Source organism: Centropristis striata, chromosome 13 (genome assembly GCF_030273125.1).
Source record: "Centropristis striata isolate RG_2023a ecotype Rhode Island chromosome 13, C.striata_1.0, whole genome shotgun sequence".
Taxonomy (NCBI): Eukaryota; Metazoa; Chordata; class Actinopteri; order Perciformes; family Serranidae; genus Centropristis; species Centropristis striata.
Window position 1 is genome coordinate 10,596,626 of NC_081529.1, and position 24,880 is coordinate 10,621,505.

A 24,880-nucleotide genomic window follows, 5' to 3' on the forward strand; every position below is an offset into this window, starting at 1 on the left:
CGGTGGCCCAAGTTTGGGGTCCTGGCTCACAGATCATATGAAAACATTTGAATTTATGTCACAAAAAGCAATGTAGAATACTTGTTAAGGGTTTAGCTAAATGGAGAAAACTGCCTGAGATAATTCACTGTTTTAATTCAAGTCTTTTACTGTGGGCCATTTGTTTTGTTCAAAGTTTTCTTTAATGTTTTGTTGGAAATTTGCATTTTCAAGCATTAATAACTTAAGTAACTTTAATACTTAAATTCTCAGGCAGAAAAAAAAGAAATTGTTGCCAGAGACATTGACCTCCATACAGAATTAAAGTTGGTCTGTGTTTTGAATTTCTCCCAGTTTCACAGCTGAATCAAGTCACTTGTGGTTTCTGCACACAAACTGCTCATATCAATACATTTTGTTGTGTCAGCTGAGTTTACTTTTGTTTGCTGATAATATGAGGACATGAATTACCTTGGAGTCATTTTTTGAGTCTGGATTTCATCTCAGTTTGTGTTTTCTGGTCTACTAGTGACATCTTGTGGATGTTGGAGAACATCACCAGAGCTGAGACTTCCTCATCATACAAGGTGTGTATCTCATAAGGCGTGTCCTTCAGGTAGACGCAGGAAGTGTTTAGACATTGTTGTACGGTTGGTTTTCTAAAAAACTCAGTCCTCACAGAGAGAAACCCACTAAACCTCACTGAAGAATAAGAATGATCACTGTGCCACAGAGGTAAGTGTCAGGAAGAAGAAGAGAACAGCGTTTTTAAAAACATATTAAGAATAAGAGAAGTAGAGACCATGGAGGGATATCATTTTGCTTTCACTTTGCACAAAGACTTTGGCTTTTATGAATTTGTGGATGATAACATTTTTGTAAATGTGACTCCAGTGTAGCATTACTTTAGTAACTCGACTAATCCACTGTATTTAAGATTTATTTTAAAATACATTTGATTTACGACATGCGATTGCACCGTGGACATAATCCGACCCAATGACAGGAAATGAACCATAACGCAGCGGATTGTGGGCGACCTGCGGGGGCATTTTAAGAGATGCACAGAGCAACAGGAGCAACATGACGAGGAGAGGAATGACTCACTGCAGAATTATCAACATATTGCTCAAAACAACGTCATATTTACCTTCTTGGTAGAAGCAGATCATGGTAGAAGCGCATCAAGGCTCGCCTTCTCGGAAAGTTATTGATCAACATATTATTGACGACCAGGAGCGTCAACAGGAGCTCGTTCTGAGCATTTCTCTCAAAAGTTGTACTGAGGTCAAGCCAGCCTTCGCCGTGCATGTCTTTGCTAGGCGTTACGGTAAGAACGTGTTTGAAATTAAAGCAATTTTCCGGTAAACTTTATTTCACTTTTTTTTTTCAATTCCCCCCAAATAGTGCGTCACTTGTAGACACGGATGGAAGCACATAAAAAAATCAACGAACAAGTAAAATATGAATGAATGAATAAATAAATAAATGAAGGGGGGAAAGCCCAGTATTTCTACTGTAAGTAGCTTGGTCAGACTTTAATAGACTACATTTAAAAGGCTAACTTCAAAGCGACATATACATTGCTTAACACATTTATTAGACCACCGGTTAATGCCACAGCTGTCCTAAAATAACAGCATTTGTAATTACTAAAATCATTTTAAATGTTTTTCTATTGGTAAATACAGCAGTATGTAGAAGCTCTTTAACCGAAATGATATTTGTAATGCTAAAACATAGCCTGATAATTTTTGTCTTCCATGAATTTTCAAATTTACTGTTTTATAAAAAAAAACTGTTAAAAAATACTAAAGCACATTGTTATTGTTATTATTATTCAAATTATAGTTATTTAATCACATACCTGAACAGAAAAAAATAGTTTTAGTGGTTGAAAGTTATGCTTGATTCATTTCTGACTTCTCAGAGAAGCCCAGTGAGCCAGCACACATTTAGATATAAAAAGGTGAATTTAGTTTGTTATTTTACAATAACATTTTAGTTTATCAAGCTTTTGAAAGATTTCCAAAATATTTATGTTTTCTTGTTTTTTATGATAGGTGGTCTAATAAATTTGTCAACCAATGTAGCCTACATAAAATTGTAATGATCATACATTTAAAAAAGAGCTATCTTCTTTCTAAATTCAACTTGTTAACAGATTATAATTAAAATAAAACCGTCCATAATCAGAGACTCATTCAACATCAGGTGGTCCTCAGGGTGTCCCTCATGATTACAGGACATTCTAATGTCTCGTTACAATATTATAGCCTTTTAAATTCTCACATAATCCGCTATTTTCCTTATAATTTCAGATTGACATTCTGAGAACGTGTACTCTCTTTGAAGTTGGCCTCCATAAATGTAGTTATTATTAAACTCTGACAAGGCTACTCACCGTTCAAATGCTAGAGTCTCAATCATCTAGAAGCTTGTGCTTCTGAAATAAAGTTTACCGGAACATTGCTTTTATTTTGAAGATCCTTACAGCACGTTCGTACCGTAACGCCTTGTAAATACACGCACCACGAAAACAAAGTCGAGGCTTTCTGGACTGTGTTTTCCGAAGTGGATGCTGGTTTGACCGCAGTCTGAGGTCCTGTAGAATGTAGCTGAAGTGGAATTAGTGACTGGAAACAGACCGTTTAATTTTAATTAATTATAATATAATGTAATATTTTAGCTACTGTACAGTCTAAAGGCGTTTTATGAAAAAATCCACAGTGAACAGTTCGGTGAATATCATGCAATTAATCTTATTTCAATATTTATCTGATAGTTGGGCCTGGTTGTGTAACACTTTATTCTGAAAACTGAAAACCGCACGTCGACACAACAAATACATTTTCGGCGCGACGCAGTTTAATTATTTCACATGGTTAATATCTTATCTCCTTCCTGCGGGTAAGAGTTTTATACTGAAAAAAGTGAGAAAGAATGACACTAAAGTGTGTATCCTACATGTCAGCCCGCTTGGAGCAGTTTCAGTGAATTTACCGTAAATATCACAATACGGGCGCACTACATAATATAGGGACGGCTGGTTTGACTACGGAGAAGCGAATGACGGCTCACTTGACCGCAGTGAACGGAATTGGGTTGTGAAAACGTCTTTAAAAAATGTTGTGGGCTATAATACACCCACATTATATTTCTCTAATGTTAGTTTAAATACATTTTGAGGAACGAAACAATAAATTAATTAGACCAACTCTTCATTAATTGACTAGAACGGAAAACAAACGTTAGCCGTAGAGCTGGCACATCAACGGTAATTTAACGGCTATAACTGTTAGCTTTGCTGTTTTATTTAAACAAACTATTTATGTAATATTGTTGAAGGTGCCAATTGTTGCGTTGTTAATGTGCTCTAGTGCTAAGCAGAGAGGGATACCAATCTGTAGTAATGAAAAATGTTTCATATTTACATTGCTTAACAAATGTATTAGACCACCAGTTAATGCTACAGCTGTCCTAAATTAACAGCATTAGTAGCCTACTTAGCGAAATCATTAGGGCCTCGGGGCAATCGCACGGAGCACTACTGTTATACTGTGGATTTTTTCTTATTCCTCTTCCAGACGCAATTTCGTCCCGTTACGAGTCCTACAACTTGAAGAGTTGCAGGACAAATTATATATCAAAACGTGTGGTTTGATCAGGATCGGTGTGCTATTACTTTTCTCTACAGAATACGAATTTTTCGCACCGTAAGTCGCGAAAAACTGCCCAAAATTTTGCATTGAAATGAATGGGACGGCTGAAAAAAAATGAGCGAAAAAGAACAATAATTGGAGATTTTTAAATGTCTACTCCTTCAGCATAATTTCACCTAGAGACTCCATTTAAACTTTAAACAGTAGACACAAGTCTTGTGGATCGGTGTATTAATCCACGTTTCGATAGGTCATATAGTTTTTTATCAATCCCTGTTCAATGACCATGATCATTTTTGGAGAAATTCTGAGATTATAATGGGTGTGTATTGCACGAAATGTTTGTGTCACATTATGTGACATCATCGCCAGAGTGTAGAGGGAGAGAAAAAATTGTCAAAAAATGAATTTTAAAACTGCGCTCCAGGCCGCAAATTCCACTCTACAGAAATAATTTTTACATAGAAACGTAGGAAAATTTGTCTTCTCACTCACAATCCTCTGGTAAAGCTGTCAGAGTTATAGTTTGGGCGTAGGACGCACAGATGTGCCATCAACACGCATCAACAGCCTCATTGGCTCCCATATTAAAAACGCAGGAAGATTTCTGAAAAAAAAGTTCTTTTGAGATCGCTCTAACAAAGCTATTTTTTCATTTTTCTTTAAAACAAAACATGTAGACGTTCAGGAAGAACTCAGGACGCTCAAAGTGAAGTCGGATCAATGATAGGTATTATGGTTTTGCCAAAAATGCTTTCTGTTCGAGGACAGAAATTGCAGTCTGTCCACCTCTGCTGTCACTAAGCCGTAACAGGTGTCAATTAATTCTGTTGATTGCTTTGATCTGATTGCCTTTGATCTTTGATGTGATTACAGTTACGGACACACACACACACACACATGCGCGTAAACGCGCACACTCCTCACACATGCATACAAATGCATACACATGCTTCAAACACGCACACACGCACACACAGGTAACTTTGTGATTTTAATTACACACACACACACATACAGGTAACTTTATGCGATTTTCGCTACACACACACACACACACACACACACACACACACACACACACAAATGCGCGCGTATGCGTGCACACTCCTCCACATACATGTTTCTCACACACACAAACACACACACATTTTGAGGTTAAAGGGCATAGTTTGAAATCTCCGAAGAATCTCATCATAGTGTACAAACACCGGCAGTAGCCCCCGTGGCCCTTTCAAAAAATGTTCTAGTTTTTTTATGTTTCTGTAACGGTTAATTCAGCAGTAGCCTATGTATGAGCTTTTGAACTGAAATTATATCTTTAATGCTTAAATATAATAATAAATAATTTGGGTATAAAAAGGTGGATTCAGTTTGTTATTTGCCAAATGAATAACAATAACATTTTTAGTTTGTTTTCTCGTTTTTATGACAGGTTGGCTAATAAATTTGTTAAGCACTGTACATCTTTATTTAAAAAGTAGAGCCTGACAGATATATCTGTTGATGGATATGTTCAGATATTTGCCCATTAAAGGCATATCCATATTTATTGCTATCGGTGTATATGTTGTCCAATATACGCCAATATGAAAACATATTTTAACACAAAATGGAATGCAGTCAAAAGAATATTTAATATTATTTAGACATAACTTTTATTTATTCATCATTTTCTATTCTATTTAATATTTGTCTGTTTAAGAAAATAGCCTTTTCAGAACTTGGTCATATCTGCACAAAAACAGTTCACAATTCACATAAAAACGTCTATTTTTTCTTCAGTTAAAAAAAATGCTACATCAGCCTCTAAAATCATTTTCAAAAATCCCATATTGGTTGGGCTCTACTTAAAAGAGGATTGTCCTGTTCTATGTTTGGTTAATGTTTTTTTGTTTTTTACCTTAAAAAAAGAACATAAGATGAAGGTATTTGAGTTGTGTCTTTGACATAATGTGATTGATTTACTGACTGATTTTTTCCCCTGTCAACATGAATATCAGGTACCAAAGGCACTGAGCAGCTCATGGAGTCCATCATCAGAGGAGACTTTGAGACGTCTGTGTAAGTATCCCTCTCTAATGTATAGACTGCATGTGTTTGTGTCCAATGTGCCAGATAATTCTTACTTGTTTAACTGTCTGTCTTCTTATTAGATTGCAGAATCAACATGGTTTAGTTTGCCCTCACTTTTTAGTTTGTTAAAGTAATACCATTTACACATTTAATACAAAAAGATGCAGTCAAACAGGAAAAAAACATCACGTCTGCTCGTGACGCAGACAGTTCAAAGCGAATGTGCAAAGAAAAAGCTCCTGTGGTTGAGGCCGCCATCATCAAGTGGATTGATTATGACCAATAATTTCTCGCTGCCATCAGCTGGTGGGATCAATCAATCAATCAATCAATCAATCAATCAATCAATCAATCAAATAGTCAATTAAACTTTATTTGTATTGCACCTTTCATACAGGTTAGTGCAGTCCAAATTGTTTCATAGATTATTTGCAAGCCAATGATAACACAGAAAAAGTAAAAACCATAGAGAAATAGAAAAGACATTTAAAAATGATTTGTGACACAGACGGACTTTTTGTGAAGGAATAACTCCGTAGGGATCCGCAGTGGGCCGGTACATAGCAAAGCTGTCATGTATTTACTATACAAAAGTCAATGTGATGGTAATCTGCATGAAAATAAAGGAAAAACAAAATATGGTTATAATCATCACGTGATCACTGTATCAGGAAATGAACAACTCAGCTCGACGCATCACCGCAGCTTTCTCGTCTCACTATAGCACGCACTGAGGAAATTATTGTTTCAATTGACTACATTGACCACCAACATTGATTGAACATCCATATAAAAGGTGGTGACTTCTCCCTTTAATTGTCCAGGGAGGTCAAAGCTGCATCTGCAAGACTATCACTAAAAATGAATCAATACTATGTTCAATAAACATGAATGATGCCAATTGTATGTTGATCAGTTTTTGTTAAACTCAAACATTTAACAAAATATTCAATCAAAAGCAAAAAGATTTTATAAAATGCAAAAATATAGCAGAATTTGCATTGCTAAACACAGATTTTTACAGTTAAGAAGCTTCCTGATAAAGCATAAAGAGTGGAATAGAGTCCCAAATTGAAGAGGTCTTAATAAAAGTACAAATGGGAGATAGAAGGAGAAAAGTTAAAAGTAATCTATATCAAGTTTACCAATGCTTTACTTTGAATCAGGCAAAAGACAGAAGAATAGCCACCCCGTCTCCTCAGTTCATTAAATATTTTTGCATTTTGTGAGTTATTTTTGCATTTTGCAAAATGTTTTGGCGTTTCATTTATTATTTTCTCATTTTGTTAAATGTATTTGGATATTGTGAAATGTTTTTTGTGTCAAGAACTTTTTTGACATTTTGTAAAATATTTTTTCAGTTGACCTTAAGGGCCACTGCACAACTTTCCTCCCCTGCTGTTCTCATCTGATCTGAATATATTTTGTCCATTAGATTATCTTACTTTTCAAGAGTTAGAGAGAGAGAAAGGCAGCTTATTAGAATGGATTATTATTCAATAAATAGATAGTTACAATAGATCAGCTTCTGGGAGCATGGGACAATATTTCTGTGTAGCTAATGGATGTACAGATCATTTAAATGTGGGTAAAGACTTCCTCTGTTGTGCCGCGGTCATTGTCTACAGTCTGATTGGTGACTTGAGATGCTAAAATTTTTGAGTTGTGGGACAGCGTCTACATGTGATTGCAGATACATTAAAGCTAAATCATCGTCAGATGATGGGAGATAGGTTTGCTCTCCACACAGACATTTTACCTGCATGTAACTAAAGCCCATCAAACTGAAAGCCATCAGAAAAACATTTCTGTTACTGTGAAATATCTTAGACATGTTACACATACATCACAGGTAGACTTATTGTTGTAATAAACACTTTATGTGACCTTATTTTATTCTCCAGATCATTGAAGTTGTGTCTGCATCCAGAAAGTAGAGAAGTCACCAAACATGGCTTCTACAGGACAGTCGGCCTTAGGTCACGTCAGGAATGCCAGAAAGTACCTTGTGGGAAAATTAAAGAATCTCTCAGTGATTCTGGACAACTTGAACCAGGAGAACTCAAAGCAGCAAAGAGTTTTAATTGATGCAGCGGTCAGAGAAATACAGGCAAAGACAAATGATGACGATAAAATCAGAGACATAGTGGACAGAGTCATCAAACAGGGGGAAGCTGCCTGCTACGAGTTCCTCAGGGTCATTTACTTGACCAGAAAGAGGACCTTAGATGTTGACCTGCACCACTGGATCATCAGCTTTCCTTTCAGTGAAGACACACAGATGGATATAAACCACTTACAAGGTATTTCAAAGCACAAATCTGATTGTTGTGTGTTATTTATCTATGATGTGCAGATTTTATAGAATGTACTTTAGTGTGTCTTTGTCCATATATTTATTACTTGGTTTGGTGTAAGATCACGGCAGTTAATTCACGCAATTTATTTATTTTATTTTATTTTATTCTAGGCTCAACACCATGCCACAGATATCAGGCAAAGCTAAAGTTAAAAGCAAGAAAAATATCAAATAACTTTTGGATGGCAAACAGAAATCTGTTTAAAGAAAACAACAAGCCTGATCTGCCCTACATGACACTTGTATTAGACACACAAGGAAGTGTTTCTCCATCTAAAACCAAGAAATTGAAGTGCAAGAAAAGCAAGCTGAGTCGCCGCAAAAAGCTAAAGAAATACATCCCAGAGGTCAAAGCAGAAACTTCCCCCAGTGACCTGCTGAAAAGAAATGGAAACATACTCTTGGTTGGTAAGCCTGGAATCGGTAAAACAGCACTTGCTCATGAAATGTTAAAACTCTGGGCAGAAAGACAGAACAAGGAGCTTGATTACATGTTTTACTTCGACATGAGAGAAACAGCCCACATCAGAGATGACTCGAGCTTGGAGGATCTTCTCTTCAGTGTGTTCAGTGAACCGGATGAAAGCAAAGAAGAAGTCTTACAGGACATAAAGAGTAACTCTGACAATGTTACACTCATTTTTGATGGAATCACAGATCTGTCTTCATCAGTGGTGAAGAGACTTGTTGAGAAGGACCTGCTACCTGATGCCAAGATCATTGTGACATGTAGACCAGATGATGAAGACGAGTTCTCTTCTGAGGACTTTCTCAGAGTGGAAGTAAAAGGCTTCAGTGAGCAGACCATAAAAACATACCTCTCTGCAATGCTCGGAGAAGAACAGGAGAAGGTTTTGAGGAACGTGGAGTTGTTAACTCTTTGTCACGTCCCAATGTATGCACTGATGGTGGCTGCCTGCTTTTCATACGAGACACCAGAAGACTCTCCACAGCCATGTACCATGACTGAGATCTACATCAGCATTGTTCGTCATTGCCTCCAAATAAACAGCAACAACACAAAAAAGAAACATCTCAATTCCTTCATCAAAACAAAGGGGAAGGCATTACTGTCTTTGGCTGAGGTTGCTTTTCATGCAACTGAAGGTAAAAGTGTGAACCTGACAGAATGTCCCTGTGAAGACAGCTGTGTCCTTTCCTTCCTGAAACCACTTTTTGTCGAAGTTGGCCCGACTGAGACGATAACCACATCCGCGTTCCTCCACTACACTATGCAGGAGTTTTTTGCAGCAGTGTGGCTCGTGAAGAATCCAGATAAGATCAAGGATGTTTTTCAGCAGTGCCTCACTGAGGAGAAGAAACACATGAAACATCTGATCCCTTTCATGTGTCGACTGTTGAATGAGAAGAGCCCGAGTTTGATGAAGTGTCTGATTCCAGCCGAAAAGCTCAAGAATACTTCCAACTGGTTCTTTGAGGAGATGATAAGCACACTTTCCCCTCATCTGTGTAAGAAAGATGACGCTGATCCTGAGGACAGTGAGCTTGATGTGGACATTCTGTTCCTATGCCAGTGCTTGTATGAGTCCCAGTGTCCTGAAGCATGCCTCGACCTTCTGCACAAACTGGACTACCATCTGGATCTCAGTGGAGAGAGTCTCGACCCTTACCCTTGCTGTGCTGTGGCTTATGTGGTCACTCAGTTAAAGGAGAGGAAAATACATCTGAACCTTGAGGACGTAATGGTATCAGAACAAGGAATGAGACGACTATTTGGATGCCTTAAAAATGCCCAATGGTACGGGTGAGCATGTTTTTAAAGTGTCAAATTACTACTGAGGTAACAAAATATTCAACCATGTAAGATAGATTGGTCCTTTTTATGTGCAGCTATTTATTTATTAAAGTTTAATCCAAGACATAATAAGGATGACAAAGTAGAATGACCCATGTGACCCTGAAAAGGATAAGTGGGTGTAGAAATATATGAAAAATATTGGGAGAAAATAAAGAATGGTGCTTTTGCTGTGGCTTCTTCAAGGCTCGAAATCAGCTTATTTACTCTACCTTCAAAAAGTTTGGCGCACCAGCAAAAATTTAGGACGAGCTGATATGGAAGACGTATTAAAATTTCAGCACCTTATAAAAATGTAATGTTAGCAGGGCAAGTTAGACTGTGGAAGCCTGCCACAGTCTAGGCTATTAATGGGAAACACATGGCAGACATACTAATAATTACTGAAGAAATTGAACCGGAAGGTTTTTGCATAGATTACATTTCAGGTGCATATGTGGCCAAAAACGCCTTTTTAAATCACACTTTTCTGGTACTTTACTTACTATAATAAGGATATGACAATACTTTTTAAATCACAGGAGTGGCCCTCTGCCACGGCAGCTGTGGGAGATCTTCCTTCTCAATGAAGGCCAGATGAGACACCTCAGCTTACCTGGCCTTGATGAAAATGAGTTGCACCTTCCAGTTGAGGGTAAAAGACATCTGTTTGAAAGAGCAGCAACATTCATGCAGAAGAGAACGACAAAGGTTAATGTCTGCCTCCACTGGGAAAGGAAAACTCCAGTCTGCCAGAGTCTGTGCAGGTTCTTCTTTGAGGCTTTGCCACACATCCGCTCACTCAGGTATGTAGCTGTTGTTTTGTGTGATGCTTAGTCCACATACTTTCAGTTTTATCCTTTTATAAAACCGTTGTTGAAATTACAGACAGAGACAGAAAGGAACTTAATGCTGCTATCACTGCCTTTAATACTTTATGTTACAAATAATTAATAAAATGAAAAAGAAAACATAATTAAACTTAGTGGGGAATTTGAGCCTATGCACATTCCAATATTAAAAATCAGCTGATTGTCACGCGCGTGCGTATTACATCGGCTGTGTGCCGCTTCAGTAGCAAGCCCGTCGACAGCATTAGCAAAGGAAGCTAACAGCAACATGTCGGCAATTTTGAGGCATTTCACTCTTGCAACAGCAACAAGTCCTACGACTACTTGTAATGCTTGTAAAGCTCTTGTTCCATAAAATATAACAAAACAAACTTAATCAAACACCTCCAGAAGAATCATATTGAAGAATTATACGGGTTTAGCCGGTGTTACGGATTAATGAGTGACATAGTCAACTGGAGACTTTATGCAAAATCACAGCGTCTGTGTGTTGTCATAGTGACCGCAGCCGTTGGAGTCAGAGAGTCAATTTAAAGCTGACCTCTTTGTTTGGTTTTCATTAAAAAGTCAAAAATAATCAGATTAGCTCATCTCTTTTGAATGTAAAAGGGTTAAACACTAATTCCAAGAGGCTGTCGTAATTATCTCTGTCACTTGTGCATTTCTAATTGTAAGCTGCCATTATTTATAGTAGTTTAAATCCCTATTTGAGTGTTTACAGTTGCATTTGTTTTAATTTTATTCAGTTGATTTAGTTTGATGTTTTGTAATTTGAATTCCAACTTTTGAACACATTTTGTTGCGGCAGTTAAAAGGTAAACAGTAAAATTAAATTCCTGTTAAATTTGAGGACTTTTCTCCACCATGTTGCTGGATTTATTATTTTTAATAAATAACAAATCAGTAAATTTCTATGTCCTTGTTTTACATTTTGTTTTAATAAGTAAGGGAAGTAATGTTAAAGTCAAATCTGATGTTGCTTTACACAAAAAAGAATGGTCTTAGTCATTTCCACACAGTGAGGCATAAAGCTTATTAATGAAACACTGGTATCAGATCAGTACTCGGTATCAGCTGACACCAAGAGCCCAGGTATCAGAATCAGTATCGGGACTGAAACATTTTGTACTGGTGCATTCCTACTTTGCACAGTGAAAAAAAAAAGTTTTGCAAACTGCGTCGTAATGGGTATACATTTGGTGCAAAATCGTCTCCTTTCTATGCAAATGAGCCTCATATAAAAAATAGTCCAATTCACAGACACCATCACTAATACCACACACAGAGTAAAATTATTAGTTGTCCTCAGAGACGTTAAATTAAGTGCAATTTTATGAACAAATATAAGGTTGACTAAAACTTTATTATTATTTTGGGATTCGGTGGCGGGACTCTCCTCTCAGCTCCCCTACGTGTCATTTTTGAAAATACATGAGAATATAATAAGGAATAAGTCTGACTCTCATGATGTCCACAGTTGATGCCTTCACATACACTCACTGTGTGAAATTGGACTGTTTGTGTGTTATCTTCTGGATGTGTAGACAACACAGAACTGTCCAATCGCAAATATGACTGGAGATTTAAATAATCAACAGAGACCCGCTGTCGTGCCTTGTGCGTATATCTAAAGACACACTGCTGTGGCCCTCCCAGAACTCCTGCTCCTCCCTGTCTCTCTCCCTCTCAACCGTCTCTCTATCCTCTCTCCCTCTCCCCCTTCAACCTCTATCTACTCTATTCTACTCTGTCGATCTGCCCTGTACAACGACATCTATTGCATGTCTGTCTGTCCTGTGAGATGGATCCCTCCTCTGTCTCTCCCTGAGGTTTCTTCTGCTTTTTCCCCTGTTAAAAGGGTTTTTTGAGGAGTTTTCCCCTGGCCGCTGTGAGGGTCTAAGGACAGAGGGTGTCGTACCATGTACAGTCTGTAAAGCCCTTTGAGGCAAATCTGTGATTTGTGATTTTGGGCTATATAAATAAAATTGACTTGACTTGACTTGACACTTACCTTTATGGTTAAACGAGACGCCTAAGTATGTGTTCGATTGGGAGTTATTCAGGGTTTCACCCCTCACAACCCACTCTTTAACCTCTAGCACATTCACATGAAGTATTGTTTCGTGAAAGTACTGCAAGTGATGTCACACCTTCCAACGGACACCAGAAACCAGACGGCTGAGATTGTTTAAAAAAAAGCTGCATGAATAAAATAAAGTACCAATCTTAGAGTTACATTTATTTTCATGCCTTCTTGTTATCATGTCAGACTTTAGATTTCAGATCTCATATCAGTTCTCAATTAAAACAGCATGGCTATTCAGTGATCAGGTACAGTACATTGATTCAGAAATGGTAAACTACTAATGACGTTGATAATTAGACTTGCCATAATGAGTAATAAGCTCATTGTGTTAGATAAATCTGAATTTGCATTTCAACCAAGATGCTTTACCCCTTTCTCTATTGCACACTGTCAGAAAGTCTGCTAAAGGTGTGGAAAAATAAATATAACAGTTGCACCTAATAGCACCTCTACATATTATTTGATTCTGTAATTGTTCTACAGAACATGCACTTTGAGTCATTTGTTTGTTGTCAAACAGCTTCAGGATGCCCTGCAGAGGTTCAGGACTACAGGACCAGCAGCAATGCCTTGGGACACTGCAGAGGGAAGAAAGGCAGCTGCTGCTGGATTTATGCCTGAAAGCAGCACTTTACAAAGAAGAAAACTTTCATGATGTAGTGATTAACCTCCTCTCATTGTTTTCTGTTAACACTGAGCTGCATAACATCCTTCTTGATTTTTATCAACATGTCAAGAAGGAAGATTTTCCAGGTGTCATTCCAAAACTAAGGCCACTGTTCCAGTCAGCTCCTGCAGTCTGGACCATAAACCTCTCAGAGAGAAAGACCTCCATCCTCCTGGAAGTGCTGAAACTCCAACCACAGAAGAAACAAGTGGAGCTGAGAGGCTTCTCAGATGAAGAGAGTGAAGTGAGGAGTTTCCTACAGTGTCTGCCTTATATCTCACAGCTCAGGTAAATGGATTGTACTTTTGTTGTGTTTAGAGAAAAGGAGAGAATGACTGAGCAAGTGGCCAGTGTGTAGAGTTGTGTTTGTACATGGACAGCAGCTCACTGTTAGTTTTAAGGTTATGGGGAAATGTTCAGTTGTTCAGTCAGCATCATCATTAAGATATAAAACATTCCCTTTAAATGACAGCAACAAGGATGATGATCTTAAGTCGACATATCAGTGTTATTTCCTGCTGGATCTGTTCTCCCACCTGAAGGACTATGAGACTAAAACACTGAGTGTCCTTCCATCATTACAGTCAGTTTTACAGTCAGCTCCTGCAGACTGGATCATGAAGATTAAATTATTTTTATTACTTGTGTTTTCACTAGAAGCTGTTTCATCTATCTCGAGTCTGCATATGCAGTTTCAATTATTCTCACTTTTTTTCTTTTACTACAGTTCAAGTTACAGTCAGTTCAGTCAGAAAACTTTAAATTCTAGTTAATATTTAGAAATTGACATCACATGACCTTATCAATCTTTATGATTTCAGTTTTGTGCCTCAGTCATCAGAACCTTCAGAAGAAATCAAGTTCTTTGGGAATCTGTTTTGTGCAGCAGCAGAGAGAGAACAGCAGACAGGAGAGAAGATACTGCAGCTGTTATCATCACTGTGCAGATATAAAAGAAAACCTCTAAAAGATGTCAGGTGTGATTTCCTGCTGGATCTGTTCTCCCACCTGAAGGACTATGAGACTAAAACAGGCCTGAGTGTCCTTCCATCATTACAGTCAGTTTTCCAGTCAGCTCCTGCAGTCTGGACCATAAACCTCTCAGAGAGAAAGACCTCCATCCTCCTGGAAGTGCTGAAACTCCAACCAGAGAAGAAACAAGTGAAGCTGAGAGGCTTCTCAGATGAAGAGAGTGAAGTGAGGAGTTTCCTACAGTGTCTGCCTTATATCTCACAGCTCAGGTAAAAGGTTATTGGATATTGTTATTTCTCTTTTGGCTAAATACTGTTTCCTCTATCTCACATGTCCATGCAGAATTAATTATTCTAACATATTTATTATTACAGTTCAAGTTACAGTCAGTTCACCGTCAGAGAAGTTAATATTCCAGTTGATATTCTTTTAAAATGAAATCACATGATTTTTTCAATCTTTATGATTTCAGTTTTGTGCCTCAGTCATCAGAACCTTCAGAAGAAATCAAGTTCTTTGGGAATCTGTTTTGTGCAGCAGCAGAGAGAGAACAGCAGACAGGAGAGAAGATACTTGAGCTGTTATCATCACTGTGCACATACAAAAGAGAACCTCTTAAATATGTCAGGTGTGATTTCCTGCTGGATCTGTTCTCCCACCTGAAGGACTATGAGACTAAAACAGGCCTGAGTGTCCTTCCATCATTACAGTCAGTTTTCCAGTCAGCTCCTGCAGTCTGGACCATAAACCTCTCAGAGAGAAAGACCTCCATCCTCCTGGAAGTGCTGAAACTCCAACCAGAGAAGAAACAAGTGGAGCTGAGAGGCTTCTCAGATGAAGAGAGTGAAGTGAGGAGTTTCCTACAGTGTCTGCCTTATATCTCACAGCTCAGGTAAATGGATTGTACTTTTGTTGTGTTTAGAGAAAAGGAGAGAGTGACTGAGCAAGTGGCCAGTGTGTAGAGATGTCATGATTTTTTTTTCCATGCACCCAATATATTATTGCTTAATTACTCTCCATTCCTAAATACATACATTTCATCAGTCATCTATGGACTCAGTAAAAAGTCAAAGCAGACTCAGCTACAGTATAATGATGTGATCCAACAAGCTCCAGCAATGTAACAACAGAGAACATCAGCATTGTGTTAATGATGAGGAGTTTAGTTCTCCTTTTCAGGACTAGTGATGTTCTTTCTTACTGCTTTACACTAACATGAAGTTTCCTGCATTTGAAGATAGCTGCACACAATGGTTCCCCTCTAAGTACATCTGTGTTGTTGTGTTGGATTAACGGTTTATAAAATACAAATTGAACAACAATTATTAATTTAATGAAGACAGAAAACAAACAGATTCTGCTATGGTCACAGTTTATATATTTCTTCTGCAGAAAATCAAAGCACATCTGGCCGGGCAGATGATCACATTTCCAATGGTCCTGTGTTTTTAGCTCGTTATCCCACTTTTTTTTTTTAAATATAAGAGCTCTGTAACAGCTGTAATGTTTAATTCAGAATTAGTTTGAACAGATTGAATGTTGGGGGTCTTTGCTGGTTCCAGTTCAGCAAGATGCATTTCTTTGCTATATAAGATATTATGAGGAGCGGTGACTGAGCAGGATGTTTGACCAGTGAATTACACAAAGGAGTGAATGAGAGGATTATTCACAAGTGTCTTTTTTGTTCCATTGAAATAATGTTGAAGTATTAGTTTACCTCTGCAGATCATAATGATGCTTCACTGCTACTTTATTAAGGTTTTTACACTTTTACAGAATTATGCAGGGACTAAATTTTGGTCTATGATTTTAGGCATCTGAGCTCATTTATTCATAAATTAAGTGGAAAAAATGATTTTCAGCCAACACATTGACTGTAAGTGAGCAAGATGTTTGAATTATTAATAATTAAGAGGAGTGAATGAGAGGATTTGACTTAATGTGGTGTATTTACAATGATAAAAAGAAACTTCATGTCATTAGGATGTGATAGGTTCACCTCTAGAACTCATGATAATGTTACACTAGTACTGTCACAAGTTTATAGAGTCTTAAAACATGATATTGATATTTTTACCTTAACCTTAACCAATCTCAGTCCTCATGGCTAAACCTAACCAGAGCAAGCTCTGTTCAGTAGGAACCTTCTTGTATCAACCTCCTGTTGGCTCAGGAGTGGTACTGCAGTCTAACATACAATCTTTAATACAGAGGTGACAATACAACTTTGTACCTGACTTTGATGGTTCCTCCAACATTTTGTGAATCATTTCATTCAGTAAAAGTCTTCCAGAATCCACTTAAAGCCCTGTTAAAGGCATTGCTGCTTGAGATTAGGTTTGATTTATTTCACTGTATTTGGTTCATTAGTGGATATTTGTAGACCGTAAGCAGATGGATTCATATCAGTGATCTATGGCTCTTTTTTAGCTGTTGACATCATAAAACAACAAAATGTTTAATTCTCCTTCCAGTTTATCTTGGTCCTTCAGACGCTCAGGTGAAACAAAGTTCTTTGGGAATATGTTGTGTGCAGCAGCAGAGAGAGAACAGCAGACAGGAGAGAAGATACTGGAGCTGTTATCATCACTGTGCAGATATGAAACATTCCCTTTTCATCGCCTGGGTTATTATGATGATGATCAGCAATATCAGAGTGGTTTCCTGCTGGATCTGTTCTCCCACCTGAAGGACTATGAGACTAAAACAGGCCTGAGCGTCCTTCCATCATTACAGTCAGTTTTCCAGTCAGCTCCTGCAGTCTGGACCATAAACCTCTCAGAGAGAAAGACCTCCATCCTCCTGGAAGTGCTGAAACTCCAACCACAGAAGAAACAAGTGGAGCTGAGAGGCTTCTCAGATGAAGAGAGTGAAGTGAGGAGTTTCCTACAGTGTCTGCCTTATATCTCACAGCTCAGGTAAATGGATTGTACTTTTGTTGTGTTTAGAGAAAAGGAGAGAATGACTGAGCAAGTGGCCAGTGTGTAGAGATGTCATAATGTTTTTTTCCATGTACCCAATATATTATTGCTTAATTACTCTCCATTCCTAAATACATATTTCATCAGTCATCTATGGACTCAGTAAAAAGTCAAAGCAGACTCAGCTACAGTATAATGATGTGATCCAACAAGCTCCAGCAATGTAACAACAGAGACCATCAGCATTGTGTTAATGATGAGGAGTTTAGTTCTCCTTTTCAGGACTAGTGATGTTCTTTCTTACTGCTTTACACTAACATGAAGTTTCCTGCATTTGAAGATAGCTGCACACAATGGTTCCCCTCTAAGTACATCTGTGTTGTCGTGTTGGATTAATGGTTTATAAAATACAAATTGAACAGCATTTAATAATTTAATGAAGACAGAAAACAAACAGATTCTGCTATGGTCACAGTTTATATATTTCTTCTGCAGAAAATCAAAGCACATCTGGCCGGGCAGATGATCACATTTCCAATGGTGCCGTGTTTTTAGCTCGTTATCCCACTTTTTTTTTTTAATATAAGAGCTCTGTAACAGCTTTAATGTTTCATTCAGAATTAGTTTGAACAGATTGAATGTTGGGGGTCTTTGCTGGTTCCAGTTCAGCAAGATGCATTTCTTTGCTATATAAGATATTATGAGGAGCGGTGACTGAGCAGGATGTTTGACCAGTGAATTACACAAAGGAGTGAATGAGAGGATTATTCACAAGTGTCTTTTTTGTTCCATTGAAATAATGTTGAAGTATTAGTTTACCTCTGCAGATCATAATGATGCTTCACTGCTACTTTATTAAGGTTTTTACACTTTTACAGAATTATGCAGGGACTAAATATTGGTCCATGACTTTAGGCTTTGGAGCTCATTGATTCATAAATTAAGTGGAAAGAATGATTTTCAGCCAGGACATTGTCTGTAAGTGAGCAAGATGTTTGAATTATGAATAATTAAGAGGAGTGAATGAGAGGATTTGACTTAATGTGGTGTATTTACAATATTAAAAAGAAACTTCATGTCGTTAGGATGTGATAGGTTCACCTCTAGAACTCATGATAATGTTACACTAGTACTGTCACTAGTTTATAGAGTCTTTAAACATGATATTGATATTTTTACCTTAACCTTAACCAATCTCAGTCCTCATGGCTAAACCTAACCAGAGCAAGCTCTGTTCAGTAGGAACCTTCTTGTATCAACCTCCTGTTGGCTCAGGAGTGGTACTGCAGTCTAACATACAATCTTTAATACAGAGGTGACAATACAACTTTGTACCTGACTTTGATGGTTCCTCCAACATTTTGTGAATCATTTCATTCAGTAAAAGTCTTCCAGAATCCACTTAAAGCCCTGTTAAAGGCATTGCTGCTTGAGATTAGGTTTGATTTATTTCACTGTATTTGGCTCATTAGTGGGTATTTGTAGACTGTTGGCAGATGGATCCATATCAGTGATCTATGGCTCTTTTTTAGCTGTTGACGTCATAAAATAACAAAATGTTCAATTCTCCTTCCAGTTCATCTCCCTCCTTCAGCTCAGGTGAAGCAAAGTTCTTTGGGAATCTGTTCTGTGCAGCAGCAGAGAGAGAACAGCAGACAGGAGAGAAGATACTGGAGCTGTTATCATCACTGTGCAGATATGAAGCATTCCCTTTTCATCACCTGGATGATGATGATGATGAATATTATCAGAGTGATTTCCTGCTGGATCTGTTCTCCCACCTGAAGGACTATGAGACTAAAACAGGCCTGAGTGTCCTTCCATCATTACAGTCAGTTTTCCAGTCAGCTCCTGCAGTCTGGATCATAAACCTCTCAGAGAGAAAGACCTCCATCCTCCTGGAAGTGCTGAAACTCCAAACAGAGAAGAAACAAGTGGAGCTGATAGACTTCTCAGATGAAGAGAGTGAAGTGAGGAGTTTCCTACAGTGTCTGCCTTATATCTCACAGCTCAGGTAAATCAGATTAATTCCCTATATTTGTTAAAAGTATCATCTCATAATCTCCACTCTTTTGAAATAAATTTGCTGTCATTTACAAATAAAGACATGAAATACATCCATACAGTTTATCATCACTGCTAATAAAACAGTGTTTCATCCTGCTGCATTCGTTCTCTAACTTTCATCCTTAATAAAAATATATTTGACATGAGATGGTTTTCAATGCAGAATGTGTTGTAGCTTTGCTGTTTTACATTTCCTCCATATTGTGTTTCAGCTGTGATCCAGAGTTCTTCCAGAGTGTCTGCTCATGCATCTCTGTCAGATCCAGAGAAGAGGCTGAGCAGTTGGTCTCTCTGCTGCAGCTGCTGGGGTTCACCCTGCTGTTAACAGGAGGGTTAAGCACCAGATGCTGCCGGTCGGTGGGGACAGTTCTCGGACTCTGTGGCTCTGATGTGGATCTCATCCTCAAACCAGGAGAGATGTCTGTCGAAGAAGCCTCCCTCCTCTTTAGTTCTACAGTACAACTGCACAGTCTGACGTAAATGTTTATATCTTAACTGTTTTGTGTTCTTATAACACTGTATTTTTTAGATTAAACGTCTCACCAGAGGTGAACTTAATTTATGTTCTGACTGCCTTTTACTCTCTCTTTGATCTTCAGGCTTTCCCATGACAGCGCCTTGCTACTGTGTGGATGGGTAAAAAAAGGGAGAGTGGCCTGTTCAGTGACTATTGAAGAGCTTTCTCTCTCCCCTCAGACAGCCCGTCCATCTGAGAAAGTGTCGTTGAAGGTTGACAGTGGTTTGGCGTCCCTGCTGAGATACTGGAAAATCAGACGGTTAAACCTGACTGAGTTCTGTGTTCCTGCTCTGAGTCTCATTCCACTGCTGCTTCATGATGGCTCTCTAACAATCAGGTTCACGTCTTTCCTCAGCCTCAGAAACACACCAATTAGCAAAAATGCAAAATGTATGAATCATTTCCTAACATATATTGACATATTTTGATCCTCAGACTGAGTGAGGACACTGTCCAGCAGTTCCTCTTCCTCCTCCATGAAAACCAGGACGGGGACTTGACTCGGTCCTTCTTGATCAAGGTTGGTGGAGACCTGAGCTCCTGCTGTCTGAACTGGGAGCTTCTTCACTTTCTGCTGCAGCAGTCGTCAGCTCAGACCATCACTGTGAACCTGAAGAAGAACAGCTTCTTACAGGAGAGCATCACACGTCTGCTTCCCTTCCTGGACAGGGTTGTGTTGAAAAGGTGAACAATCTGTTTTTTAACATTCTATATTTGTTATTGTGGCTTGTTTCCCCTAAACAAACTGGTGAATACACTTTGTGCTTCCAGGCTCAGTCCCAGCTTTGTGTTGACTGCCGTCAGAGAGATCTATCATGCTGGTGCCAGTCCCAGTATACCCAGTTTACTGAGGTCACTGAATCATGTGATCAGCCTGACCTGCAGAGAGATGGACTCTGTGGACTGTGCTGCTCTGATCTTCACCCTCAGACACAGTGACAAAGTTAAACTGAACCTCATGTGGACGTCCATACCAGCAGGGGAAGTAAAGTCCATCATCTTGATGCTGGACAAAGTTTCTCAACTGAGGTCAGACATTACTGCTCATTTCCCAAAGCTGTACCTGCATCAGTACTCTCCAACACACAAGATATAATTCACCTGTAGCTGAAAAATTGATATAAATATCACAAATGAATTCTGTCAGTAATAATCACATTGTTCTCACCAAGATAACAACTGAGAGTTGTGAGCACGGGGCTGAAAAGAGGTCTGATGGGTGTGGAAACACCAGCAGACAACTGTTTTTCCACTTGTTGTTGAGGTCAGACTGAAAGTGAACCTTTTAATGTCTGTAATAATCTCTCACTGCACAGGAAAACTATATATTCCAGTGAGGAGTGGGACAAAGTTGAAACAGGAAGTGGGTCTTTAAACTGAGACTGAAATTTCTTTTAGTTTGGGTCATCATTTCACCGTTTCTCCTCTGAATTAGTTTTGTTTAATGTGAAGGTTTGTTTGCTTTCTGATGGTGTGACTGCTTCTGTTTCTTGAGCCATCAGAATGCTTCTAAGTGATGTCTGCATGCTCCAGTAGTTTATCTATTAACCTGAAGGGCTCTATGTTATAAATGCTGAGACACAACATCAGTCAGAATTATGATAAAAGACAATCATTTTAATTCATGGTATGTGTTTCTTTTGTCTGGAAAACATGTGACTGCCAGTGTTGACAGGAAGCTGCTGCTGAGGTTGGTCCACTGTTGTGCTTCCTCTGACGTCCAGCAGGAGGCAGCGGTCGTCCTGCTCAGGTCTCTGCAGCACACACTGGATCTGTCCTGCTCCTCCTGTGTGGAGCTGTTAGACCAGGATCAGAGTGACACTCTCAGTCTGACTGCTGATGACTGCAGGGCCGTCTCCACCATCCTGAGACACAGCAGCAGCCGGGACACACAGCTCATCCTGCAGGACTGTGAGGTGGAGGACAGTGGACTGGACCTGCTGTTTTCTGTCCTAGACAGAGTCTGCCTCAGGTGGGAAAAACATAAACTGAGTGAAAGGAGAGAAGAAGCTTTGTTTCTTTCATGTTAATGCATCATAACACTCTGTTTCTGCTGTTTAGAGCCAGTAAAGCTGTCCTCCTCCAGCTGGTGTCTCTGGTCTCTGTGAACAGTGAGAGGGACTCGGTGAGACGGGCAGAGTCCCTCTGTAGAGCTCTGAAAGCAGAGCTGGACCTCAGTCACAGCTCCCTGGATCAGAGGACCTGTGAAGCCTTGGCCCTGATGCTGGACTTCTGTGCAGAGCTGACAGAGCTGGACCTCAGTCACTGTCAGCTCACAGACCAGCAGCTGCTCTCACTCTGCTCACAGCTGCACAAAGTACAAGTCCTGGAGTGAGTGTGCACTGGAAATGTCTTCATGTGGCTACAATGTTTATAAGGCAGTGTGGGCTAGAGCCCAGGTGGAGGTAACCATTTATAAAAGAAAGATTACAGCAGGTAGACTGTGTGAGGATCAGAAGCAGCTGGTAATGTCAGCTGCTCACAGTTTGATGAGCTGAGACGAGAGAAAATGCTCTTTAAAACATAAACAGTAACAATCACAATTATAGGGGGGGGGGGGGGGCTGCACCCTTAACATTATTATTGAGTTGATTTCTATGCAGATGAAGCTGGATTATATTTCATGAGAGACTTGAGTTCATGTCAGTGTCTATATGATGCAGACAAACTTACTTTAGAAGACAATTATATCTGTATAGTCATGGCTATTTCTACAGAAAGCTGCAGGACAATAAACATGCTTTACTTCTATTGAACTGTCTTAATCTAAAGTGTAGTAGTTTTCATTTAGTGATTAGAATAACTTTAAAATGATTGCACAACGTATAGGTACTAAGAAAACCAGAGGGGCAGAGTAATTTATAGAAATTACTAAATAAAATGCAGGTTAAATAGCATGTCAATAAAAAATAAAAATGTGCACAACTGTGCATCTCTGTAATCCTCCAGAAAACAAAAAGTCTGACTGAAGCTGAGAACAGAAAACTCATTTAAATCCTGTTGACCAGTGCTGGAATGTAACTAAGTACATTTACTCAAGTACTTTACTAAAGTACAACTTTAAGGTACATGTACTTTACTTGAGGATTTCCTTTTGATGTAACTTTATACTTCAAAGTGATTTTTTAAATAAACCTCATAACTGTATATTTAGCCTTTAAAATGAGCCCTAATGAACCCAAAACACTGCTTACATAAATGCATCAATACAAATAACATAATAATATATTAAGAATATATAAAACAATCTCAGTGTGTCCATTCTGCATAATGAGAACTTTAAATGAGATACTTTATGTACATTTTGATGCTGATACTTTTGTACTTTTACTGCAGTAAGTTTTGAGTGCAGGACTTTTACTTCTAGTGGAGTAATTTCACAGTGTGGTATTAGTACTTTTACTGAAGTAAAGGATTGAAATACTTTTTCCACCGCCGCTGTTGACACAAGAGACCTTTCTCCTGACTTTCAAGAGAAAATGGAGTTTTGCTGATTTGTTTAAAGTAAAATAGTTGTGAGATCTCTGGTGGAGTTCATGATGAATCTTCAGGATGACTTGACTGCAAATGATCTCGCTGTGTAACCTTTAAATCTCTGTCTTTAGTTATAGTGCAGTGTCAGAAAGCTTCAGTTATTAATGAAGATATCCAGCTGGTATCTGCTGCTTCGGTGCACACGCCTGCTGATGACCAGAGGTGTTTGATTGACTGAAAAAGAAAAGCAAAACATAATGTTACAGTGATTATCCTGTGTGTTTCAACAGCACCTTTGGGCTGATATAATATCGTGAACTAATAACTGTTTGTGTTTGTTGCAGTCTGAGTCACAACAACATCACTGATGCTTCGACTGACACGTTACTCCAACTGGTCTCCATCAACCCCGGCATTCAAACTGTGCGGTGAGCAGACATTAATTAGTGCTCCATTCATTTATTAAGACATTTCTACTCATAATCATTCATTCTCTTCCATCAGTTCAATGAACACTGTCTGTCTGAGTGACGTCTGCTCTCTCTGCTTTGTTTTTAGACTCTTCAGAAACAACATTGTGGACAGAAGCTCCTTTCAGAAAGACAAGCGGTTTGAAATCTGGTGAACCAGTCGTCAGTGGGATGCTATTAACTGTTTCAAGTCTAATGATCTTTGGAAGAAAGTATTACCTGTGGTACCTTGATTTTTTTTTATTAAGGCAAAACAAATAGAAGCCAACTGTTACCTCAGTGACAACTGTGTTTTTTTAATATTGTGATAACTATTTTTTGGGATGAATGTTTAGCTATAATTAACAAGGCAAAAAAAAGCATGTTCAATAAGTTGAGATGACAGAAAACTATCTAAAGAGAACAATCTTAAAAGTGTAAATATGAGTATATATTTTATTTGACATTTTAAATGGAGAAAATTGTTCATTTCCTCTGTCCGTTCTCATTTCCTCATTAAAATACCTCTTTTACTGTAAACTGCAGTAATCAGCGTTTTCTTGACTTTTAGTTTCACAGAATAAAATCTGAGTCAACCAGTTACCAGCTGAGTGACTTTGTGTCACAAACAGACCTCGTTCTAAGACTTCTAAGGTGCATTGTCATAGGACCAATGTCATATTTTCTTGTAATGCAACAGCTATTTTAAAATGTTGTGAAATGTACAGTTGTAAATATATTCAATAAACAAATGACATAAAAGACTCAAACTGGAGTCAAAGTTATTTACTTAATGCATTATTTTTAGATGTTTATCTAAATTACAGTTTTACAACAGAAACCTACTGGTTTATATTTAAAGCACTTTAATAGCATGAAAAGTTATCAATAATTGTTTTTTTTTCTATTATAAATGATTAACTTTTAATTTGGGAAACAGTTGTGTAGTACAAAAAACAATGAAGTTATATGTCAGTAAAGTGGAAAAACAGCAGTCCATATTTC

General features: G+C 38.3%; 1 protein-coding gene across 1 annotated transcript; it reads left to right on the top strand.

Moving 5' to 3' along the window:
* Positions 1-353: 353 nt before the first annotated feature.
* On the top strand, positions 354-24,628 carry LOC131982909 (uncharacterized). The gene is made up of 18 exons (XM_059347498.1): positions 354-566; positions 5,645-5,705; positions 7,622-8,020; positions 8,188-9,835; positions 10,414-10,677; positions 13,329-13,763; positions 14,297-14,716; positions 15,076-15,339; positions 16,940-17,365; positions 18,945-19,382; positions 19,648-19,911; positions 20,035-20,289; positions 20,388-20,636; positions 20,724-20,981; positions 21,619-21,924; positions 22,014-22,283; positions 23,771-23,854; positions 23,985-24,628. Exons 3-18 carry the CDS (start codon positions 7,669-7,671, stop codon positions 24,049-24,051), a joined length of 6,000 nt encoding a protein of 1,999 aa, XP_059203481.1. The 5' UTR covers positions 354-566; positions 5,645-5,705; positions 7,622-7,668; the 3' UTR covers positions 24,052-24,628.
* Positions 24,629-24,880: the final 252 nt, after the last annotated feature.